At 36.4% G+C, this 19,810-nt stretch overlaps 1 protein-coding gene across 2 annotated transcripts in view; it reads right to left on the bottom strand.

Annotated features, from left to right (window-relative positions):
• The window catches only part of LOC128863604 (putative neural-cadherin 2), a 133,505-nt gene that overhangs the window by 45,848 nt on the left and 67,847 nt on the right, over positions 1-19,810 (bottom strand). For both annotated transcript variants that reach the window (XM_054102838.1, XM_054102839.1), the window contains exons 5-7: positions 18,952-19,089; positions 1,921-2,341; positions 890-1,792 (exon numbers count right to left, since the gene is read on the bottom strand). In XM_054102838.1, the coding sequence (XP_053958813.1) occupies positions 890-1,792; positions 1,921-2,341; positions 18,952-19,089 (1,462 nt within the window). The remainder of the gene's footprint in view (positions 1-889; positions 1,793-1,920; positions 2,342-18,951; positions 19,090-19,810) is intronic.

Here is a 19,810-nt window from a genome sequence, read left to right as displayed (position 1 = left end):
TAGCAAGAAAAGTAAATGGAAGAGAAATATAAAAAATACGTTTCTGTCGAATAAGCAAAGTTAAGTGAATGCCTAAAGTTGAAAATGTCTTCCCTTCCTGACCCGCTTGCAGAATAGTTGCTCTAATTACTTGCTTTAATGTGTGCGTATGGAAGCCATACCGTGGAAAGACCCACCGTCAAACAAAGGTGGAGGTTCTACTCGCAAGGTATTCGGCAAGTCGCAAAACATTAAAGTTTCAGAACTTTCAATTTGGGACACACTTGTAAAGGTCGATGCTGTAATTTTTGTTCGCTTTCCTTTTTTCAATATTTTTCCATTCTATAACTTGTGTGGGTTAAGCAATTATAATGCTCTTGTATGGCATACAATTAATTCAAAGTGTGATGCATTGTAAATGAAAAATTGATAGGTTTACTAAAGTCAGACCTTTTTGGGGGAATTCAGAAAAAAAATAAGGTTCATCTGAGCAAACTCCCCTTGAGAGGGAACAAAATTGATTTCCCACATGGCGGTAAATTATTTCGGGGTAACTCTGACTAAGAGACACTATTACACTCTAAATATAGAAACATCCTCCGTTTTTAGAAACATCTACCCTATCCTGCCAGAACGAGAGCCAAAAAAATGAATAGCCAAAATTTCTGAAATCAGAATAAGAGTGATGTTTCTTGCATATTGCCTAGAATCCAATAACATTTTTCACAAAGAAAGGACATAACAGCAAACTGAAAATCAGTGACATTGGTATGTGACAAAATGTCATTTAAAAGTATGGTTTCGGTCACGATCAAAGAATAATTGCAAAATCAATGAAAAGGAGTAAAACTCTATCAAAGTACAAACTGCCTTATGTCATTTAAAAACTCAAATATCTCTCAATACTCACGTCTGTCTTGGTCCACCTTGAAACTGGCACGTATCACATCACTGGCCAAGGGATCGAGCCGAAAAGTAAATGGTCCACCATTGCCACGCGCTCGATCGTCAGCATCTGTCGCCGCTATTTCGATAATTTTGCGTGGCGATACATTCTCCGGCAACACCGGCCGATAGTCTTTCGCGAATACCGGCGCATTGTCATTTACATCTTTCACTATCACCGTCAATGTGGCAGTCGCTGTACGCGGCGTACTGCCATCATCCACAGCAAGTATTTGCACAAAATGTCGGTCGGTTTCTTCACGATCCAACGGCCGCTGCACACTAACCGCACCTTTTGGACTAATGGCAAATTGACGTTTCTTATTTGTGACGCGTACTATACGATACGTAACTCTACTATGACCCCCCTGATCGGCGTCTGTAGCACGTAATTGTTCTAGTATTGTACCCACTTTGGTGTCTTCGTAAATGGCCATTTCGATGTGGTCGCGCTCGAAGTGCGGTTCGTTGTCGTTAATGTCGCGCAATTTCACCACCACCCATGAATAGGCTACGTGATATTTATCGCTGTCATTGTCATCGCCCATATCGTTGACTTGTATGCGAAAACGAAAGCCACTGCTCTGCATTGGATCTTCGTAGTCGAGCGGTTGTGTGATTTTCAAGGAACCCGTACCGTCACTATTGCGCACCATGGCGAACTTCTCCGCGCCAAAACCACTGTTCGGCACCACTTTGTACTGAAATGAATTAGTTTCGTCCTCATCTTGCACGGTCACCGTGAGTATCGGCGTTTCAGGTATGGCTGTGCCATTCGTTTCGTCCACCTCGGTAAACCATTCATCTTTTGTGAATTGCGGTGGCATATCGTTTAGATCTTTGACCCTTATCGATGCAGTGCCAGTTCCTTTGAGAAGAAAAATAAATTTTTATAAATACAAATAAAGACATATTATAATTATACATATATACAGTATTTATACAACAACTCTTTAAATTTGCTTTTTTGAGTGTACTATATGCGTGTACTCTTACCTTTCAGTCCGCCACCGTCCATCGCTACCACTTGTATGGAGTAGTCGGGTGTGCGTTCGCGGTCCAAACAACACACAGCAGTCTTTATCACGCCCGTTTCCGGCTCGATTTCGAATATCGCCGCACCTGTCTCCTCTTCGATCACATTCTTTTCTATGGAGTAAATAAGTTTGGCATTCGTGCCCTCGTTGGGATCATCGTAATCGACGGCTGACATTGTCATCACCGACAAGCCGGCCGTGCCATTCTCTGTTATATTGCCAAAGTAAATGCCTTGCGGGAATTGTGGTGCATTGTCATTGATATCCTTTAGATTCACTTGGATATCAGCATAGCCAACCAAACCCTCGCCTCCCTCATCCTGTGCAAAGACGGTAAATCGCCATTGTGGCCTGCCATGTGGTTGATCACGGTCAAGTGGCTATTGTGGTAGATTGAAATGGCAACGATAGCGGAGGCATTAAGAAAAGGGCAAAAGAAAGAAAGAAAAAGAGAATTAGAATTAGAATGTAGTTAGGAAAAGTACATTGATGAGCGAGCAAATCTTGGGTGAGTGATGAGGTTGTGTGCTGACTGCTTGCGGATGTTTACATTTGAACAAGAGAAACAGCCTCCTAAGTATGTTTTTAAAAATATCATTGGAAAATGATATCAGCAAAATAAAGTTAAAAGCGAATGTAAGAGTGAAATTTATCGAATTTCGTTTGATGTGGATATCATTGGTTCATTTTGATGGCATTTAGCCCTAAGTGATTTACATTTCAGCCAAAAAGTTACAACAATGTCAGCTAAATTGGCACGTGTTGGTAATGCGAAGACCAGCTCGAACAGTCACAGATACAGATATTTATATGTTTGTACATGATATTCATCATGTGGGAGCGGGTCCAGAGTCAATTTTTTCTTGTCGGAAATTATTTCAATAATGTAGTTCATTCGAAAATAATGCATTTCTTTGATAATAAAGGCAACGATTGCCCTTCTCCCACTCAAAAGATACATAGAAACGTACAGAGCTGGGTCAAGAAAGGCAAGAGTTTGTTAAGCGGTGAAATCTGAAACCGTGTTTGGTAGTGGACAAAGGACAGTTGTTGGAAAAAATCCAGTTGAGTACTGAACATGCATTTATTAACTTTCGCAAACAAAGTTCAATCATTAATTATGGAGCAAACAATAAAACCATAAGTGTCATTTTAAAAACGAAGTTCCAAGCCTTGAAGCATTTTTGTAAAAAAATGTTAAGTAAGAATTACCTTTTATCGTTTTAAAATATTTTTTTTGTTTAAGAAGTATTTTTTATAATTTTTTTAGGAAATTTTTTAAGTAAGCAGAATTTTTTTTTTATTATTTATATTAGTTAATTAAAATTTTTTAATTCCAAGCCTTAATTTGAAAATAATTCGAAAAGATGAAAAATACCAAAACTAGAAAAAGTTAGGTACGTTTTTTGAAAAAAAAAACAAAATTTCGAAGATATAATTTTTAATTTTTTTGAAGCTTTTTTCAGTGAACATTTTTTTTTTATGTTTTTAAATAATTAAGTGTTTTTTAGTATATAAAAATTTAAAATTCGATCTTCGATTTGAACATACAATAATTAAAATTTTTTAATTCCATATTTTTTAATTGCCTTGATTTTAATATACTTCAAAAAGATCCAAAATACTAAAATTTGAAAAAATTCAATGCGCTTAAAAAAAAAATTTTTTATTCGAATAAAATTATTAATTTTTTTAAAAGCTTTTTTCAGTAAGCAGTATTTTTTTTTAAGTTTTTAAGTAATTAATTTTTTTCTTATATAAAATGATTTAAATTTCGAGCTTTGATTTGAACATACAATAATTAAAAAAATCAAAAATGCTGAAATTGTGAAAAATCAGACACAATTTTTTTTCGAAGACGTAGTTTTTGTTAGTTTTTAAGAAAGCAGTAATTTTTAAATTTAAAAAAAAATTTTTTGTTGTTAAAATATTTTTAATTTATAAATTTCAAAATTCTGAGCCTTGATTTGAACATAAGTAAAGAAAAATAAAAAATGTCGAAAATTGAAAAAAATCAGAACTTTTTTAGAAGATATTTTTTTCGAAGATGTTTATTTTTTTTAATTTTTTTAAACTATTTTTTAATAAGCAGTAATTTTTTAATTTCGTTTAGAATTTTTTTAGTTTTTAAATAACTTTTAATTATATTTTAATTTATAAATTTTTAAATTCCAAACCTTGATTTGAATGTAAATGGAAAATACCAACATTTTAAAAAATAAGACACATTTTTTTGGAACTTTTGTTTAATTGTTTTAGAAATTGTCTTTAAGTAATCAGTAATTTTTTTATTTTTTTTTTTCAGACATGTTTGTTTGTTTTTAAATAACTAAATATCTTTTTGTTAACTTATAAATTTTTAAATTCCAAATAAGAAAAATTAAAAAAATACCAATACCAATAAAATCAATAGTGTTTTCTAGTATGACTATTTGGATTGTAATGGTTTTAGTGGAAAATAATGAATTTGTGACTAGTTGGCAACCCGAATTTCTACTTAATTTCTTGACATGTTTCCGATCTGACTGTACTACGAACGCTATTCGACCTTCACTGCCATTTTGATCTGTTTTGTGCTGCATTCGCCGCGCCCCTTCTTTCAGCAACTTTGCCCTTAAAATTTCGAGGCTAGGCAACGAATCGCGAATCTCGACCGCTATAACGAAATTCTCGAATGACTTGGGTAAACTTGTAAGAAGAATTAAAACAAGCAAATCATCGTTTATTGTTACGCCAACTTCGGAGAGTTTATCAACAATTTCACAAAATTTCCTTATGTGGTGTACCACTGTGTCACTCTCAGGCATACTCAAGTTGGTTAGGGATTTATAAAAAGTAACTCTTCTTGCCGGACCACGCGGCTGGTGTACACTTTTCAATTTATTCCATGTTCCTTTTGAAGTCTCTGCATGTTAAATATTACATTCCTGTGACGATTTAACAGTCAGGATTATAAGTGCCAATGCCTTTTCGTCTTTAGTGTTAAACTTCTTGTCGTCACTTTTCGCTTGGCTTCCGCTGGCGATCTCCCAAAGATCTGCATTCACGAGAAGACTTTTCATTTGAACGGACCAGAAGTCGTAGTTTCCATTATCCAATTTTTCAATTTGCTGTGGTGCAGTCATGGTGGCCGTAGCCGAATGGGTTGCTTCGTGATTACCATTCGGAATTCACAGAGAGGTCGTTGGTTCAAATCTCGGTGAAAGCAAAATTAATAAAAACATTTTTCTAATAGCGTTCGCCCCTCGGCAGGCAATGGCAAACCACCGAGTGTATTTCTGCCATGAAAAAGCTCCTCATAAAAATATCTGCCGTTCGGAGTCGGCTTAAAACTGTTGGTCCCTCCATTTGTGCAACAACATCAAGACGCGCACACCACAAATAGGAGGAGGAGCTCGCCTAAACACCTAACAGAAGTGTACTCGCCAATTATTATTTTTTTTACTCATGGTGATTAACTGTCTTTTACTGCCGTATACTTCAGTCAAATTGAAGCCGTTTATCCTGAGGCCACTATACTTGGAATCTCGTTGTAATCGCTGGTTTTGGTATCATTTTGTGAGTACGAAGAATATATTTTAAAGTTTAAAAGTGTCATTCTTCATAATTTTTTTCAAAAACTTCGGGCATGGGTGTTAGCAGGGATATATGTAGGTCTGTAATGATTTGTATCCTTCTTGTTTCATGTTTTAATAAATATAATAACTACTACATATTTTAAGTCAGCCGGGAAAGCCCCAAATGATTAATTTGATTCTTAATTTTTATTTTTTTTTTTGACTGCTACAAATTTGCAGACTTAATGATAACAGAAAAGTTGCTCACTCTTGCCTTAACTTCCTATCTGAAGCTGCTCAAGTGAATATTTTGACCTCAATTTCCAGTTTGCGCAATATAAGTTACAGAAGCGTGGCATCGTAGTAAATACTGGACCAACTTTTGTTACAAAACGACTTTTTACTTGTTTTTTGAAAATGTCACTTCAAATATTAGTTAAAATACCTATATAAATTTTAAAACAAATACCACTCTTTTTGCTTATTGCATTCTTTTTTCCATTTAAATCCGACAATTGTGACATAAATGATTTTCTAGCGAGGATATCTCACGACTGCCGAATAGCAAAAAAGCAATAAAGTATTACTTCGCGCCCACTTTTCAATTACGCTGACGTACACTGACCCAGTTATTGGTTTGTGAAATGCAGCCAGGCTGGCGAGACAATGATATTTACAGTTAACAATGAGAATCGCAGACGAAACTAAAAATAAATTTGATGGAAGAAATCAAGAGTTGAATAATGAACGTTTTCGTGCAACTACAGCCAACTGAAACGTTTGTGACCCAAATGAAAAAGAAAACTTTATGAAAAAAAATAATATTAGTGATTGCGATGATATTAATAGCAATGCAGACAATTGCAATAAAAATAATTGCAAATGGTTTAAATTTTCAATTTTAATTTTACTTTTGTCTATTTCGTATTTTATTAGCGTTTTGAGAGGAAATGTTTTATGGCACAACAATCAAATAAATGTCACTGTAGATACCAGAAATATTAAACACTTTGTTTTACATATTTATTTTATTGGGCCAAACCAATTGATTTTAAGAGTCTGAGTCATAAGTAAAAAAGTAATTTTTCCAATTTTCGAAGTTACCCTCCGAAATCGAGATATGAGATTTCGAAGTTGGGGCTTTAGTAAAAAATTTTAGAATTAATGCGTGTGAACAACTAAAAAAGTAAAAACATGGCCATTATCCACGTGTTCCACCTGTTTAAATAGCATATCACTTTTTTTTTGCTAAAAATAATGTGCTATTAGTGGTCAAAATCAGGTCTTCGAAAAACTAAAATCCCTTTATTTGTTTAGTAGACGGCAAAAGTATTAAATATTTTAGTTTAATGATTTAATATGCTAATTTAAGGAGTTGATCTCTGCAGGAATTTCACAAAAAAAAAAAAAATAGTCACTAAAATCTTAAAATTGCCATTGCCTAAGAGAAATTGCCTAGAGCGAGAAAAATGTGTGAATTGGAGATTTCGGTTCGGCTCTCTCTTATGTAAAGGAGAGAAGCTGAGCCATTCCCCCAAAAAGGGATGTAAACGCCAATATGTGCATATTTTATTTGAGTCTCTTTCTAAAACACATTTTTTAAGTCGGTCGACTCATAATGTGAAAATGTCTTAAGTATATTTGGAACAGCATTTTTCATGGAAGGAAATTCCCTGTAAGCAGCCTGTGACAAAATATAATATAAAATTATATTAACGCATCAACATTTTGACAATTTTTGAATTTGAAATTTTGAAATATTCATTATTTTTATCTAAAATGTATGAGGTTAGGTTGAAGCGGTTGTCCTGTGGGACATGCTCAGGCTCATAGCCTATTGTGATGCCGTGTGAGGAGCTTTCCCTAGTTCTCCTAAAATCAGTGTGAGCTTTTCAAAAATTTTAGAATATCTCCTATTTCTGCCGAACTGAGATCTTCCAATTCGTTAAAAAATTGTCTGCCTAGAGTACCAAATCTCCGTCTGGATAGAGCACAGAAGGTGTAAGATTGTCTCTTCTTCTTCCTCATCAAGACAACTTCTACAGAAGTCATGTGCTTGCACACCCATCCTTTGCGCGTGCCTACCTATTAGACAATGTCCCGTTTTGACTGAGATCAATGTGCTAAGACTGTGTTTATTTTGGCTTAGCAGAGATTCTGTGCGTTTAGCAATGAGAGTCGGCCACAGTTGATGGGCGATTTTGTAGGTGGCTCCATTACGCCATCTTTGCTTTCCCGTTTGCTTTCCTTCCAATTTCTTCAAGGATGTTCTTCAAGCTTACATGTTTGTAAGGGTATCCCTATATCCTTATCTATGTGATTGTCAGAAAATTTAGTGCCGAGTCTCGGTAGTTCATCGGCTCTACGGTTACTCTTAATGTCGCGATGGCCAGGAACCCATATTATCCTTAGGCGAAACGACTCAGCCATCTCGTTGAGCGATGTGCGGCATTTCATGGCAACCTTGGAGGTTGTCGACTGTTTTGTGAGGGATTTTATCGCCGCCTGGCTGTCAGTGAAAATGTAGATGTCATTTCCGGATATCGCATCACATGGTACCAGTGTCGGGGCTTTCGTTATTGCCATCAGTTCGGCCAGATGCTCAGAATATACACCTCCGCCCACCCTGCTCTCGAGCTTTGAGCCATCTGTGTATACATGGATATACTCGCCCTGTCTTACATCGTCTTGTTCCCACTCTTCCCTTGAGGGTAGGAGGGTCGTGAACGATGTAATGGCAAATGTGGGCGGGAGTGCATAGTCCACCAATCGGGGAATCTCCGAAGTGCCAGCCAGGATTTTGCCGTGACCGTAGCTCTTATTTGACCACTTACTTAGAGTGTTCAGCCTTATTGCCGTGCTGCGCGCGATATATTTTGCCTGCAGATCTACCGGTAGGAAGTTTAATGTCGCATATAATGCTTTCGATGGTGGCTTGACTTGGGTTGACATCGCGCCAGTTATGAGAATAGATTCTAGTCTCTGAACCTCGTCAAGTTTTTTGATGTTCACCCCCTCCTCAAGGGCATTCCACCATATTACAATACCACAGTAGAGAATAGGCCTAACCACTGCTGTGTACAGCCAGTGTATCATTCTGGGTTCCAATCCCCATCTCTTTCCAATTAGCCTTCCGCAGGAGTACATTGCGGTCATAGCTTTACGTGCTCTGTCTGCGACTGTGAGCCCCCAATGTAGCTTCCTATCTAGTATAAGTCCTAGATATTTTGCCCTTTCTGTTACTCTCAGTGGTTTCTCTCGTTGCCTAAGGAATGCCATATAAATTCAATTTAAAAATTTCATACAAAAATTAGAAAAACTCCATTAACTTTCCCCCCAACTCCACGGTTTTTAATACGAATTTCTAAAAAGATTTTTGGTATGCAGTTTTACAGCTTATTAAATTTTAGTGCAACTTTGAGTTCGTTGTTTTTTTTTTAATTTTTTTCTTATAAGGAATAAAAAAAGGAAATTTTTCTGACGCCTGCAGCCGAAAGTTTAGGCTTTAAGACATTTTAAGGACATTTAAAAAAAACATAAATTAATACACTTCATGACATGCACAACAAAGTACTTATTTCAAAACTTTTCCACTGCAGAAGTCTACAAGAAATGATTATTTTTTTTTGCCGTTACAAACGCTAAATGGCTAGAGTATATAAGAGAGAGTTATGTATAGAGTTATATATTCAAAAATACGTGGAAAAAATATAAGAAAATATATTGCCATTCTTTCATTGTAATTTGTTAGAAAAATAATCAGTAAAAGGTTTCTGCAACTGTGTTCACGCAATGATTTCCTCAACGATATAATGAAAATAATGAAAGAGGAGGAACTGCTAAATATATGACAACCGCGCTTTTGCCTCCAACCATGAACATTTTTTTCACGGTGTATTGAAGTTTTACTGATTTGGTCTCAAATTGATCTAAATTTGTTGAAAAACCTCTTACGAAACTGCATCTCTCTTGTCTTTAAGAGCCTGCAATTAATTTATATGGCACATATTTTTGTGATACCCTTAGCTTATTTCTTACCAGTGCGGATCCCTTTAACACTTATTTTTAAAAATCTGAAAAATAAGAAATTTTTTGCTGTTGTCCAAGTGTTAAAATGTTCCAAAAAAATCATTTCGTTGAAAATTTCAGAAGGGGTCATCTCAGAAAGAAACTGTGCGCACTAACCGATAATCGTGTGAACGGTCTCTTCGAACCCCTTTACTACCTGTGCTCAATTCAGCGAGTGCTGGGGGAAAAACCCTTACTCGTGAAGTTTTCAGGTATTATTCCATACTAGAATTACATATGATTTCTAAGCAAAGATGGATCACACCGAGTTGTTTATGAACTAATCGAAAATCTTTCGTAAGTTGTCGTTGGTTAACTGGCATCATGAATCTTCATAACGCATAGTGGCCCCACGCTTCAACTTGCAGCTCTAAGAATTGAGGATTGGCGAGCTACAGGGTAGAAATCAACATAATAACTACGTTTGTGTACAGAATGCAACAGCACTTTAGTAAATTTGAAAATTATTTATTCCTTACTTAATTCCAATAATTTTTTTTATGAAAACATAGTTCATTCTCCTAAAAAACCATAAGGAATTTTACGAAACTTGAACTCTACGAAATTTAAAAATCAATGTAGCCGAGTCTCATCAAAATTTCAAATATTTTCACATGAATTTTTTAAATTGTAAAAAAGAAAATCCAATTCTCAGTATGCAGTTTTGTAGCCCATTAAATTTTGATATAAGAAAGTGCAAGCTTTAAGTAGCTTACAAATCGTCTTGATTGTTGACAATTTATTTGTAGACGGTGTTGGATTTTGTTCTTCCCCATAAAAAATATCGAGCACTCGGTAGGTGGGAAAAATTTACCAGATTTTCAACGAAAAAAATTGTCAAAAATTAACGCAATTTTTCAGCAAATTGAAACTTTCACTTCTTCACTCAAATTCAATGAACTATTAGGTGTGCAACTAAGTTTTCGCTGTTTTTTTGATGAAAATAGAACTTTATTCTGAAAAAATGGTTACAAGTGAATCATTAAAAGTATTGCCCATTGCTGGCTACTACTTTTCCCATCTTTCTGGTAGATCTTGATCCCAGTGATGGTTTTGCTTGGTTTTAATAGTTCATAATAAATAACACCTACTTGGTCCCACCAAATACATAGCATAATCTTCGCAGCGTGAATATTCGGCCGAGGCGACGACGTAGACGCATGACCGGGCAGTCCACATGACTTTCTTTTCTTTGGATTGCTGTAATGAATCCATTTTTTATCACCCTTCACGATGCGATGAAGAAAACCCTTCCTTTTTTGCGGCTGGAGCAGTTGTTCATAGGCGAAAAACGACGTTCAACATCCCTTGGTTTTAACTTATAAGGAACCAAAGTCCCATGTTTCTGAATCATTCCAAAAGCATGCAATCGCTTGGAAATGGATTGGCAAGCTCTTCTTGTGTTTGACACGGATCCTCATTGAGCAATGCCAATGCGTCAGCATCTTCGAAGGTTGTTGGCCTTCATTCACGCGGACGGTCGTCAACATTAAAATCACCGTTTTTGAAGCGACGGGACCAATCGCGGCACGTTGTTTCACTTAAAGCAGCATCTTCATAAACTTTTTGTAGCTCTCGATGCGCTACAGCCGCCATTTCGAATGAAAGAGGAAAATCCACACTTCCCGCAAATGACGATTATTCGGCGCAAAATCAGAAATTTTTACAAAACCAAAATAAAATCACTAATGTGTCGAAGCAGTTTGTTTACCATATGTCGAAGCTTGGTTAATGACGTTTAGGTTATGATAGAATCGACTAGCACACACTGCTGACGGCATCTATTGACACACAGCGGGAACTTAGTGGCGCACCTAATATAAAATTGCAACCAGAAATTTTTCAGAAAATTCAGATTAAGTGGAAATTGTGTTGGAAATTTGTTGTACAATATGATTTTAAGACCATCGCAGGCATAGTTTAGATATTTGTTGTAACTAGGTTTTAACTAGAAGTACAACTTTGTCAATGATAACACAAAAAATAATAATTTTAAATTTTACTTTAAATTAAATGTATTTTTAAATTTTGAAAGTTAGACCTGTATGGGTTTTCAGAAGAATAAAATATATTTTCATAAACAAAGTATCAAAATTAAATAAGGAACAAATAAATTGCCTATATTTATTAATAAGTCCTAGTGTTATAGTTATTTAAGGCAGATATGAGGTTTGCTTTCTCTGCGCACAATAAGCTGTGTTGCTCAATGAAAGCTTTAAAAAAGACCAGACGACAAGGCGGTGTTACATGAGCCGATCAATTGGGTGATGGTTGATGAATGTCGTTAAACACTTTTGTAACTGCACCAATGCGAGTCATAGGAGTGGATTTCACATTTTATTTACCTCGATGAATTCAGTTGTACGTTGCGCCGCACACATTTCAAATATCTTAGAAGAGTCTTATCCATACCATTATTATTATAAAGTTAAACTCAGAAAGTGCCGATGCAACAGTTAATTTTTTGGCGATGGGTATGAAAATTTACAACTTTTCACGCGGTAGGAAAAAAATAAAATTTCCATTATCTGAGTAAGACGGCTTAGAAAGCTTGTTCAGACGAATTTAGTAAATTTAATAAGGCACTTGATGCTTCCATGTATAGTACTTTATTTTATGTGGAAGATGCACTTTGCTACCGCATCCTCCTGATTTAAATTAAAGTGAAACTTTTTGGGAGGCTACCTAGGAAATTTGATTTTTTGCGTCGAACTGCAACTAACTGAACCGAGCAAAAGGAATATATTAATAATTAAATCTCAAAATAATCGGTAAATAGGAAGCAAAAATACTCAAATCAGAAGCTTAAACCCAGCCTTTGTAAATTTGAGCGCACCAGTTTCGTAGGCAATAAAGTATTCAAGTAAGAGCAGAAATATTTATTTTCAGCGAATTTAGGATATACAAAGTTTTATTCAAGTACATGATGAACTCAAATGAGCATGTGTCTGTAAGTAGCGCATATTTATAAATACTACTCATACGCCCCCATGTATGTAACGTAATTAAACGCCAATAAATTTTAAATTTGTATGTACGGGTGATCGAAAATAGCATGGCACTTGACGAGTTTCTGGTTCATTCTAAGCTGATTGCCTGTACTGCAGTTGTGTTGGCAACTAAATGGTAAAAAACTTTGGAATTTTCTAATAATAAAATACCGCTTGTCACCATCATGTTTCGCGGAAGTCACCATCAACAACCATGCGTTATTTTCAACTGCATGTGCGAGCTGTGACTGCAATGCGTACCCGAAAAAAAAAAAACATGTGAACAATTGGATGCTAACATATGTATATGCACAAGTTTATGTGTTACCAAATTTCATTGTTGGCATTTGTCAACACGCCCACAAACAAGTAAACGCAGACACAGGCGGTTGCATACATACATGAGAATACACAGGATCGAGTGCTTCGCTTGTAATACGATATGTTCTGCCAGCATGACAAACTTTTAATTTACCAATATGTGACTGTGTATGTGTGCGTGCTACTTTTCATTTATTCACATGTATGCCTTCTATTGTACGTTTTTGGCTTGCTTTGTACATTAGGGTGATCGGATTTTTCGGATATCTCTCAAAGTGGTATATGACAAATATAATTTTTATTGCAAATATTTATTATTATTGTCTATTCTATTAACTAAGAATCAAAAAAAGTCTACTTAGTCTGCGACAAATTTTAGAATGCTTACGGCAAGAACAAATTTGCAGAAAAAAGTTTCGTTATTCTCGCTTTTGTTCGTATTCCACTAAGTTTCGTAGCAAATTTCATTTCTTCACAATGGAGTGGGGAGCTGAGAAAAATCGCATTGCTGTGATTGCATTACAAAAGCCGTGGGCAAAAGTGCAAGTGAGACTTACGAATTGCCGAAAAACTTAATAATGCAAGAATTTTTGTTCACCGCACGAGCAATCGTTTTTTCCAAACGCCTGAAGTGACAGAGAAAAAAGAAGTGGTCGACCTCGCGTCGTCCGAACTAGTGGAGTACAGCTTGTGGTCAGAATAGGAGAACATGACCTGTCGAAGAACTCACACAAATTTGGAGAGCCTCAAACTATCTTTGGTTCGAGCAGCGACGTCAATGGCCTGAAAGGCCTAATCGTTTGAAGGCTTGTATAAAAGCAAATAGTGACCATTTCAAATGATTTTTTTTTAATATTTCCATGATCAAATAAAACTAAATTCATTATATTTTCATACGCCGACTTTACTTGTAACAGCCCATGAGACAATAGATTTACAATCGGAGCAGTGGATTGCCCACCAAGATCACCTTTTGACTTTTATTTGTGGGAGTATGTAAAGTCTAAGTGCTTTGTGGATAAAGCAGCTTCGATTGAGGTATTGGAAGTCAACATTACGAAAGTTATCCGACTAAGGGACCGGCCGAAATCTTCCAGGGAGTCACTCGAAATTGGTGTTTACGTATGGCCGAATTACGGCGCAGTTATGGCCGAAATTTGAAATTGATTATATAAATGTCATAAATGGTTCTACTCAGAAGTAATAAAGTTTGCTAAATCAATTTGAATTTTCGTAGTTTTATTTCAATTTAAAATCCGATACCTCCTAAATTGATCAGCCTTTATATGGTAAGTATATCAATCTTTTAAAAAGTTTGTCTTTTGAAACTTTAAATGCAAGCAACATTACTCGTTATAACCTATAGTTTGCTGTGCATATGCAATTTTTCCTGGACAACAAAGAATTAAATTTTTGCCGTACGGTGTTATATGTAAAGAAGAAAAAAATACTCGTATCAGGTCAGTCCATAAGTTCGTGCGTTTTTTAAAGGTGGTTTCAAAATTAATAAAAAAGATGTTTAAAGTATTTATTAATCAATAATATATTTTCCTTCCCTATTAACAATGTCTTCCCAACGTTTAGGCAAATTTTTAATTCCCTGCTCAAAAAATTGTTTGTCCTTGGAGCCAAAATACGCTTCGATATCACTTTTTAAAGCTTCTTTTGAGGAGTAGTTCTTGTTACTCATATGGGAATGAAGACCACGGAAGAGGTGATAATCACAAGGTGCAATACCCGAAGAGTATGGTGGATGCGGCATTAGCTTCCATCCGAGCTCGTTCAGCTTGCCTAATGTTTGCCTTGCGGTATGAGGTCTTACGTTGTCGTGGTGAAACAAAACTTTACGTCTATTCACTAAAGACGGTCGATTTGTGTTAAGCTGTGATACTTGTTCTGCTGGCTCAAGATAAGTGGTTTAAATGAATAAATAAATATCGGCGTAGCCGAATGGTTGGTGCGCGAGTTCGTGTGCCTGGGTTCGAAACTTCGTGCATGAAACACCAAATGATAGGAACAGCTTTTTCTAATAGCTGTTGGCCCTCGGCAGGAAATTACAAATCTCCGAATCTTCTGCTTTGAAAAAGCTTGTTATAGAAAATATCATCGGACGCTTGAAGACGGCATAAAATGCAGACATGAAGGCACGCACCACAAATGGGAAGAGAAGCTGGGCCAAAAACGCAATAAAATGTGTTAGTGTCAATATATACTCGTAGGGACATATTGACATTTTCGTTATCGTGTTCTTCGATTTAAGCCATACACACAATTTTTCTGGCGACAAAATATTCACAATCATAAATTGACAGGACTGGTCACTAAGAATCTAAGTGGATCTGAGCGAAAAAAATTTAGTTTATAATATATTAAAAATACCTTCTCTTTTTAATAATACTTTAATTTTTCTTGCACCTCATATTCCATATCCACTACATTGAACATTCTGGCTGAATGTTATTTAACCACAAACTTTCTTGCTTACGTTTGCCGTTCTACAATATTTCATGGAAAAATCGAGACATTCAGGTATTTATTTTCCTAATATTAAAAACAAACCACCCTAATATACATATATATATATTTATTTAGTTATTTTTTTGTTAGTGTTTGTTCAAATGTAATTTGTGTCGCTAAGAGTTGCAAAACTTTTGTGATTTCACTTTCAAGTTTGTCAATCGAGTTGAAAATTTTCCTTTTGGAAAATTGCTGACGAAAATCATGGTAAATTTGACGCACAGAAGCGAAGTCATAGAAAAAGCGTTTAATTAGTAATTTTATTCAACACTTGGCGCTATATTTGCCCACCGGTATTAGTTTTGGGGGTTTCGCTACAAGACGTGAGGCCACCGCTGGGCATTTTCCAATTAATTATGTGAGACCGTGCGACTATTCAAGGCCATGTGTAAAATAGTTGGTTATGCGTATACAGGTTGATAGTGTTGTGCCATGGTATACCAGAAAGTATGTGAATCGGACTGATGCGAAACCAAAGGTGTCTATGTAAATGACTTCACACCAAAACTTCTCCAAATTCTATCGATCACGGTGCTCACATTGTGTTGCATTAATGCGATAGAGTCTCAGAAAGCGTAAAAAATGGGGCGTTTCTTAAATCTAATATAGTACATATTTATTTAACGAGATACCCAGATATTTTATATTTTCACGCACCTAAGACAAAAAAATTTGGAACAAAAGAGGGTGCAACGACTAAGCTCGAAATCATATCATATCTATAGTAAAATCAACGGAGGATCTAAGCGAAATTTGTTTAAAAGATCATTGATGTAGCAGCATTGTCTTCGAATATAATTTATCTGAAACATAATTCCGAGCATACATACTGACCATGGCAGAATATTTATAAAAAAATTATGTTTTGAGTTATACAAAGAAAGTATGGAACTGTTATGTAATCTATGATAATTGCAAAACCTTTTTTGCGATCAGCTTTTCGAGGGGTGTTAAATGCAGCCGAAAACTTCATGCCCACAAAATCGGGACTAAACTGGCCGTAAAGCAGTACTGGCAAGTTGGCTTTGGAAACAGAGCAATAATATTAAATTTAGCAGTCTCTCAAGCTTCCGGTTCTCCAAGGTGAATGGCAAATCTCCAAGTCCATTTCTTATAAGTAAAATCTACTCACAAAAATCAGCTGCCATTTAGTGGTGTACAAAATTGTAGACCTCTCTGCTTGGTGGATAATATAAAGACGCATGCCATGAATTAACCAAGCCTAGGTTATCGGGAAGCCCACACAGAAAAGCGGTATATTGGTGAAATAGTCCCATCGCAAGAGCAAGAGGAGACTGCAATCGGGTGCGCAGAAAGCTTAAGCGAGCACGGGATACACCAGCCGTCGACGCATTATTATCATAACATAAAACCCGTAAAATTGCGCTTGAAAAAGGTATACAAGTCAGCGATATCCGCTGTTTTAATGAGCTTTGTGAGAGTGTGAACGTCGACTCCTGGGGAATGGGATATAAGGTTGTTATGAGAACCCTTAAGAATCCAAGAGGACCACAACCAACGTGCCCAGCTTTATTACGAGTAGTGGTTTCCACATTATTTCCATATCAGGTGGAGTCAAACCACCGACAGACACAACGGGTGATGGTGGCTGATATCCCAGGAGTCACTTCTTGTATGCTTTCCACAGTACAGCGCATTGCTGATAACAAAGCTCCGGGCTTAGATGGTTTCCCAAACATAGCAGTGAAAGCAGCAATTAAATCATCACTAGAGGTTTTTGCTAAATTGTACAACACCTGTCTCAACGAAGGCGGTTTTCCAAAAGTGTTGAAGGTTGATACTGCTACTCTAATCGGGAAAGCCGCCGGACCATCCATCATCATATTCTCCACTGTGTATGCTAGATGCACTCGGCAAAGTACAGAGCGCATTATACGTAACAGATGGTAAGAGTTTCTGAAGAAACCAACAGGGCTTTACCCAAACTAATATGGCTTTAGAAAAGGCCGTTCAACCGTGGACGCAATACAAACTGTAATGAGTATTGCTCGTCAAACCACTAGCGGCAGAAAATAGAAAGGTGGCACGAAGAAATACTTCACTGTTGTTACCTTAGACATAAAAAATGTGTATAAAATCGCAAGTTGGCCCCAGTTTATGAATGCACTGAGAGGTTTCGCGGTGCCGACATATGTATCTCCAAAAATCATATCCAGCTACTTTGAAAACAGGCTTTACGATAAGGCAAAGATAAAGATGAAACTGGTTGAATTTCAACCATTGAGTGAGTACTAATCGTAGTAATAGAAATTCTGTTAAGAAAAAACTAGATAGCATTAGGTATTAAAATGATAAGCAATATTGTACAGGGTCCGCAATATAACTTTACGGAATTAAAAATGCTATAAAAAAGAAACTACTCCATATTTTTGCAAACTGTTTTTTTTTATTTTGAAGTACAATCCTTCCGGTTAATGATGGAATACAACTTCATTCATATGGCTGCCTCGGCTAGCCATGCACCATCCCATACGATCGGTCCAATTTTTCAACACATTTTCGATTGTATGTGGCTGTATTTCAGCTATGACATCGCGTATGTTGGTCTTCAGTGCATCAATTGTTGCTGGTTTGTTGGCATAACACTGGTCTTTGACGGCACCCCAAAAATAATAATCCAACGGTGTCAAATCGCAGCTCCGAGGCGGCCAAACGATATCAGAATTTCGGCTGATAATGCGATCTTCGAAGGCAGTGCGAAAAAGATTGATCGCAGCATTCGCTGTGGGGCAAGTAGCGCCAGCTTGTTGGAACCAAATGCCACCAATATCCTCCTTTTCAATTTCTCGGAACAAAAATTCGTTCAACATGGCCCGGTAACGCTCTCCATTGACGGTTACGGCCACTTCTCGCTCATTTTTGAAGAAAAATGGACCAATGATGCCTCTCGACCAAAATCCGCACCAAACAGTGACTCGTTGTGAATGCTTCGGCTTTTCTTCGAGTGCGTGCCGGTTTTCTGAGCCCCAAATGCGGCAATTTTGCTTGTTAACATAACCGCTTCATACGCTTCATTCGGTGCTTTTCTTCTTCCCATTGCCGTACGTAATTTTCGTACACATTCTGCAACATTACCATGATTTTCAAAGTAATGTCGCAATATTTCCCAGTGTTCTTTGAGCGTATACACAACCATTTTCGTTCAGCGGAAGAATAAAACTAATTTTCTACCAAATCAGATGACAGCTAAGTGTTACCATTCTTCAAATAATACCTAGTTCAAATCCATAACGATAGATGGCGGGCCCTGTATTTGTACGGCCCACTTCAAGAATTTTCACCCAAGAGCTATTCCCAATTTCTTATGAAGAATAGTTTTCTTCTATTATTTACTAATTATGAACTACGTGAAATGAAAGTGAAACTCCAACAAATGAAATTTTTATTTTTAAATTCAAACTCATTGCACGCTTGCATTGCATATGCCCTGGCATGTATGAGATTTTAGTAGCATATAAATAAATGTTCTTATATATTATGGATGTATTTTTGTAAATTTTTATCGCATCCACTTACCTTTAGTACAAAAATATCGCCAGTTGTGCGATTAATATCGAATTTACTATTTGCTGTGTTATCCGGATCGATGCCCTGACCGGTTAGAAAATATACAATACTCATCGGTCTATCTACGTCGCCGTCCGTAGCGGTAACCTGCATGTAGGAGATGAAAAAACAAAACAAAACAAACAAACATAATCGAAAGGTTAACAATCATAAATTACCTGTTCAAGCTCAGATGGGTTTTGTTTGGAAATGATGGCTAAAGTTTGCTGAGATTTTTATTAAATACCAGCGAGATTTATTGCAGCGATGCGTGCATGAAGGTGCATGTACTACCTACACACACACACACACGTTTATGTAAATACTCCATATATATTCAATAATTGCATTTTTTAAGCACATACAGATGTGTATGCGTACCCCCGCCGCATTGAAACAATATTTAAAATTTCAATTTAATTGAAAAAATAAATAAAATTGTGCAGGGCAAAGGGTAGAAGGTGCACCCGAAATGTTGAGTTACTATGTAGATATAGGTACACAACTGTTTCCGCTTAAAAAACATTAAAGTTTTTACAGCGCCCATTTTCGTGCGCAGCAAAAAAAAATTTCGACAAATTTTCTTTATTATTCTTCATTAAAAGCGGGTATGTATTTGTTACTTGCTGATTTTTTTAAAATTTTTTTCTCAACTTATTCGCACGAAAAAGCTGCGTTACGTGCAACATGCAACACACAACAATAATTTATTGTTAACTCCATTTCATTGCATATGCTGGGCAATTTATGGCGCCAACTGGCTCAGGCATGTGTGTGTGTGTGCGCCGTATATGCTATGCCTGTGGGTACATACAGTGACTCAATAAAG

Source organism: Anastrepha ludens, chromosome 5 (assembly GCF_028408465.1).
Source record: "Anastrepha ludens isolate Willacy chromosome 5, idAnaLude1.1, whole genome shotgun sequence".
Lineage (NCBI taxonomy): Eukaryota > Metazoa > Arthropoda > Insecta > Diptera > Tephritidae > Anastrepha > Anastrepha ludens.
This window is presented reverse-complemented; position numbering and strand designations above follow the sequence as displayed.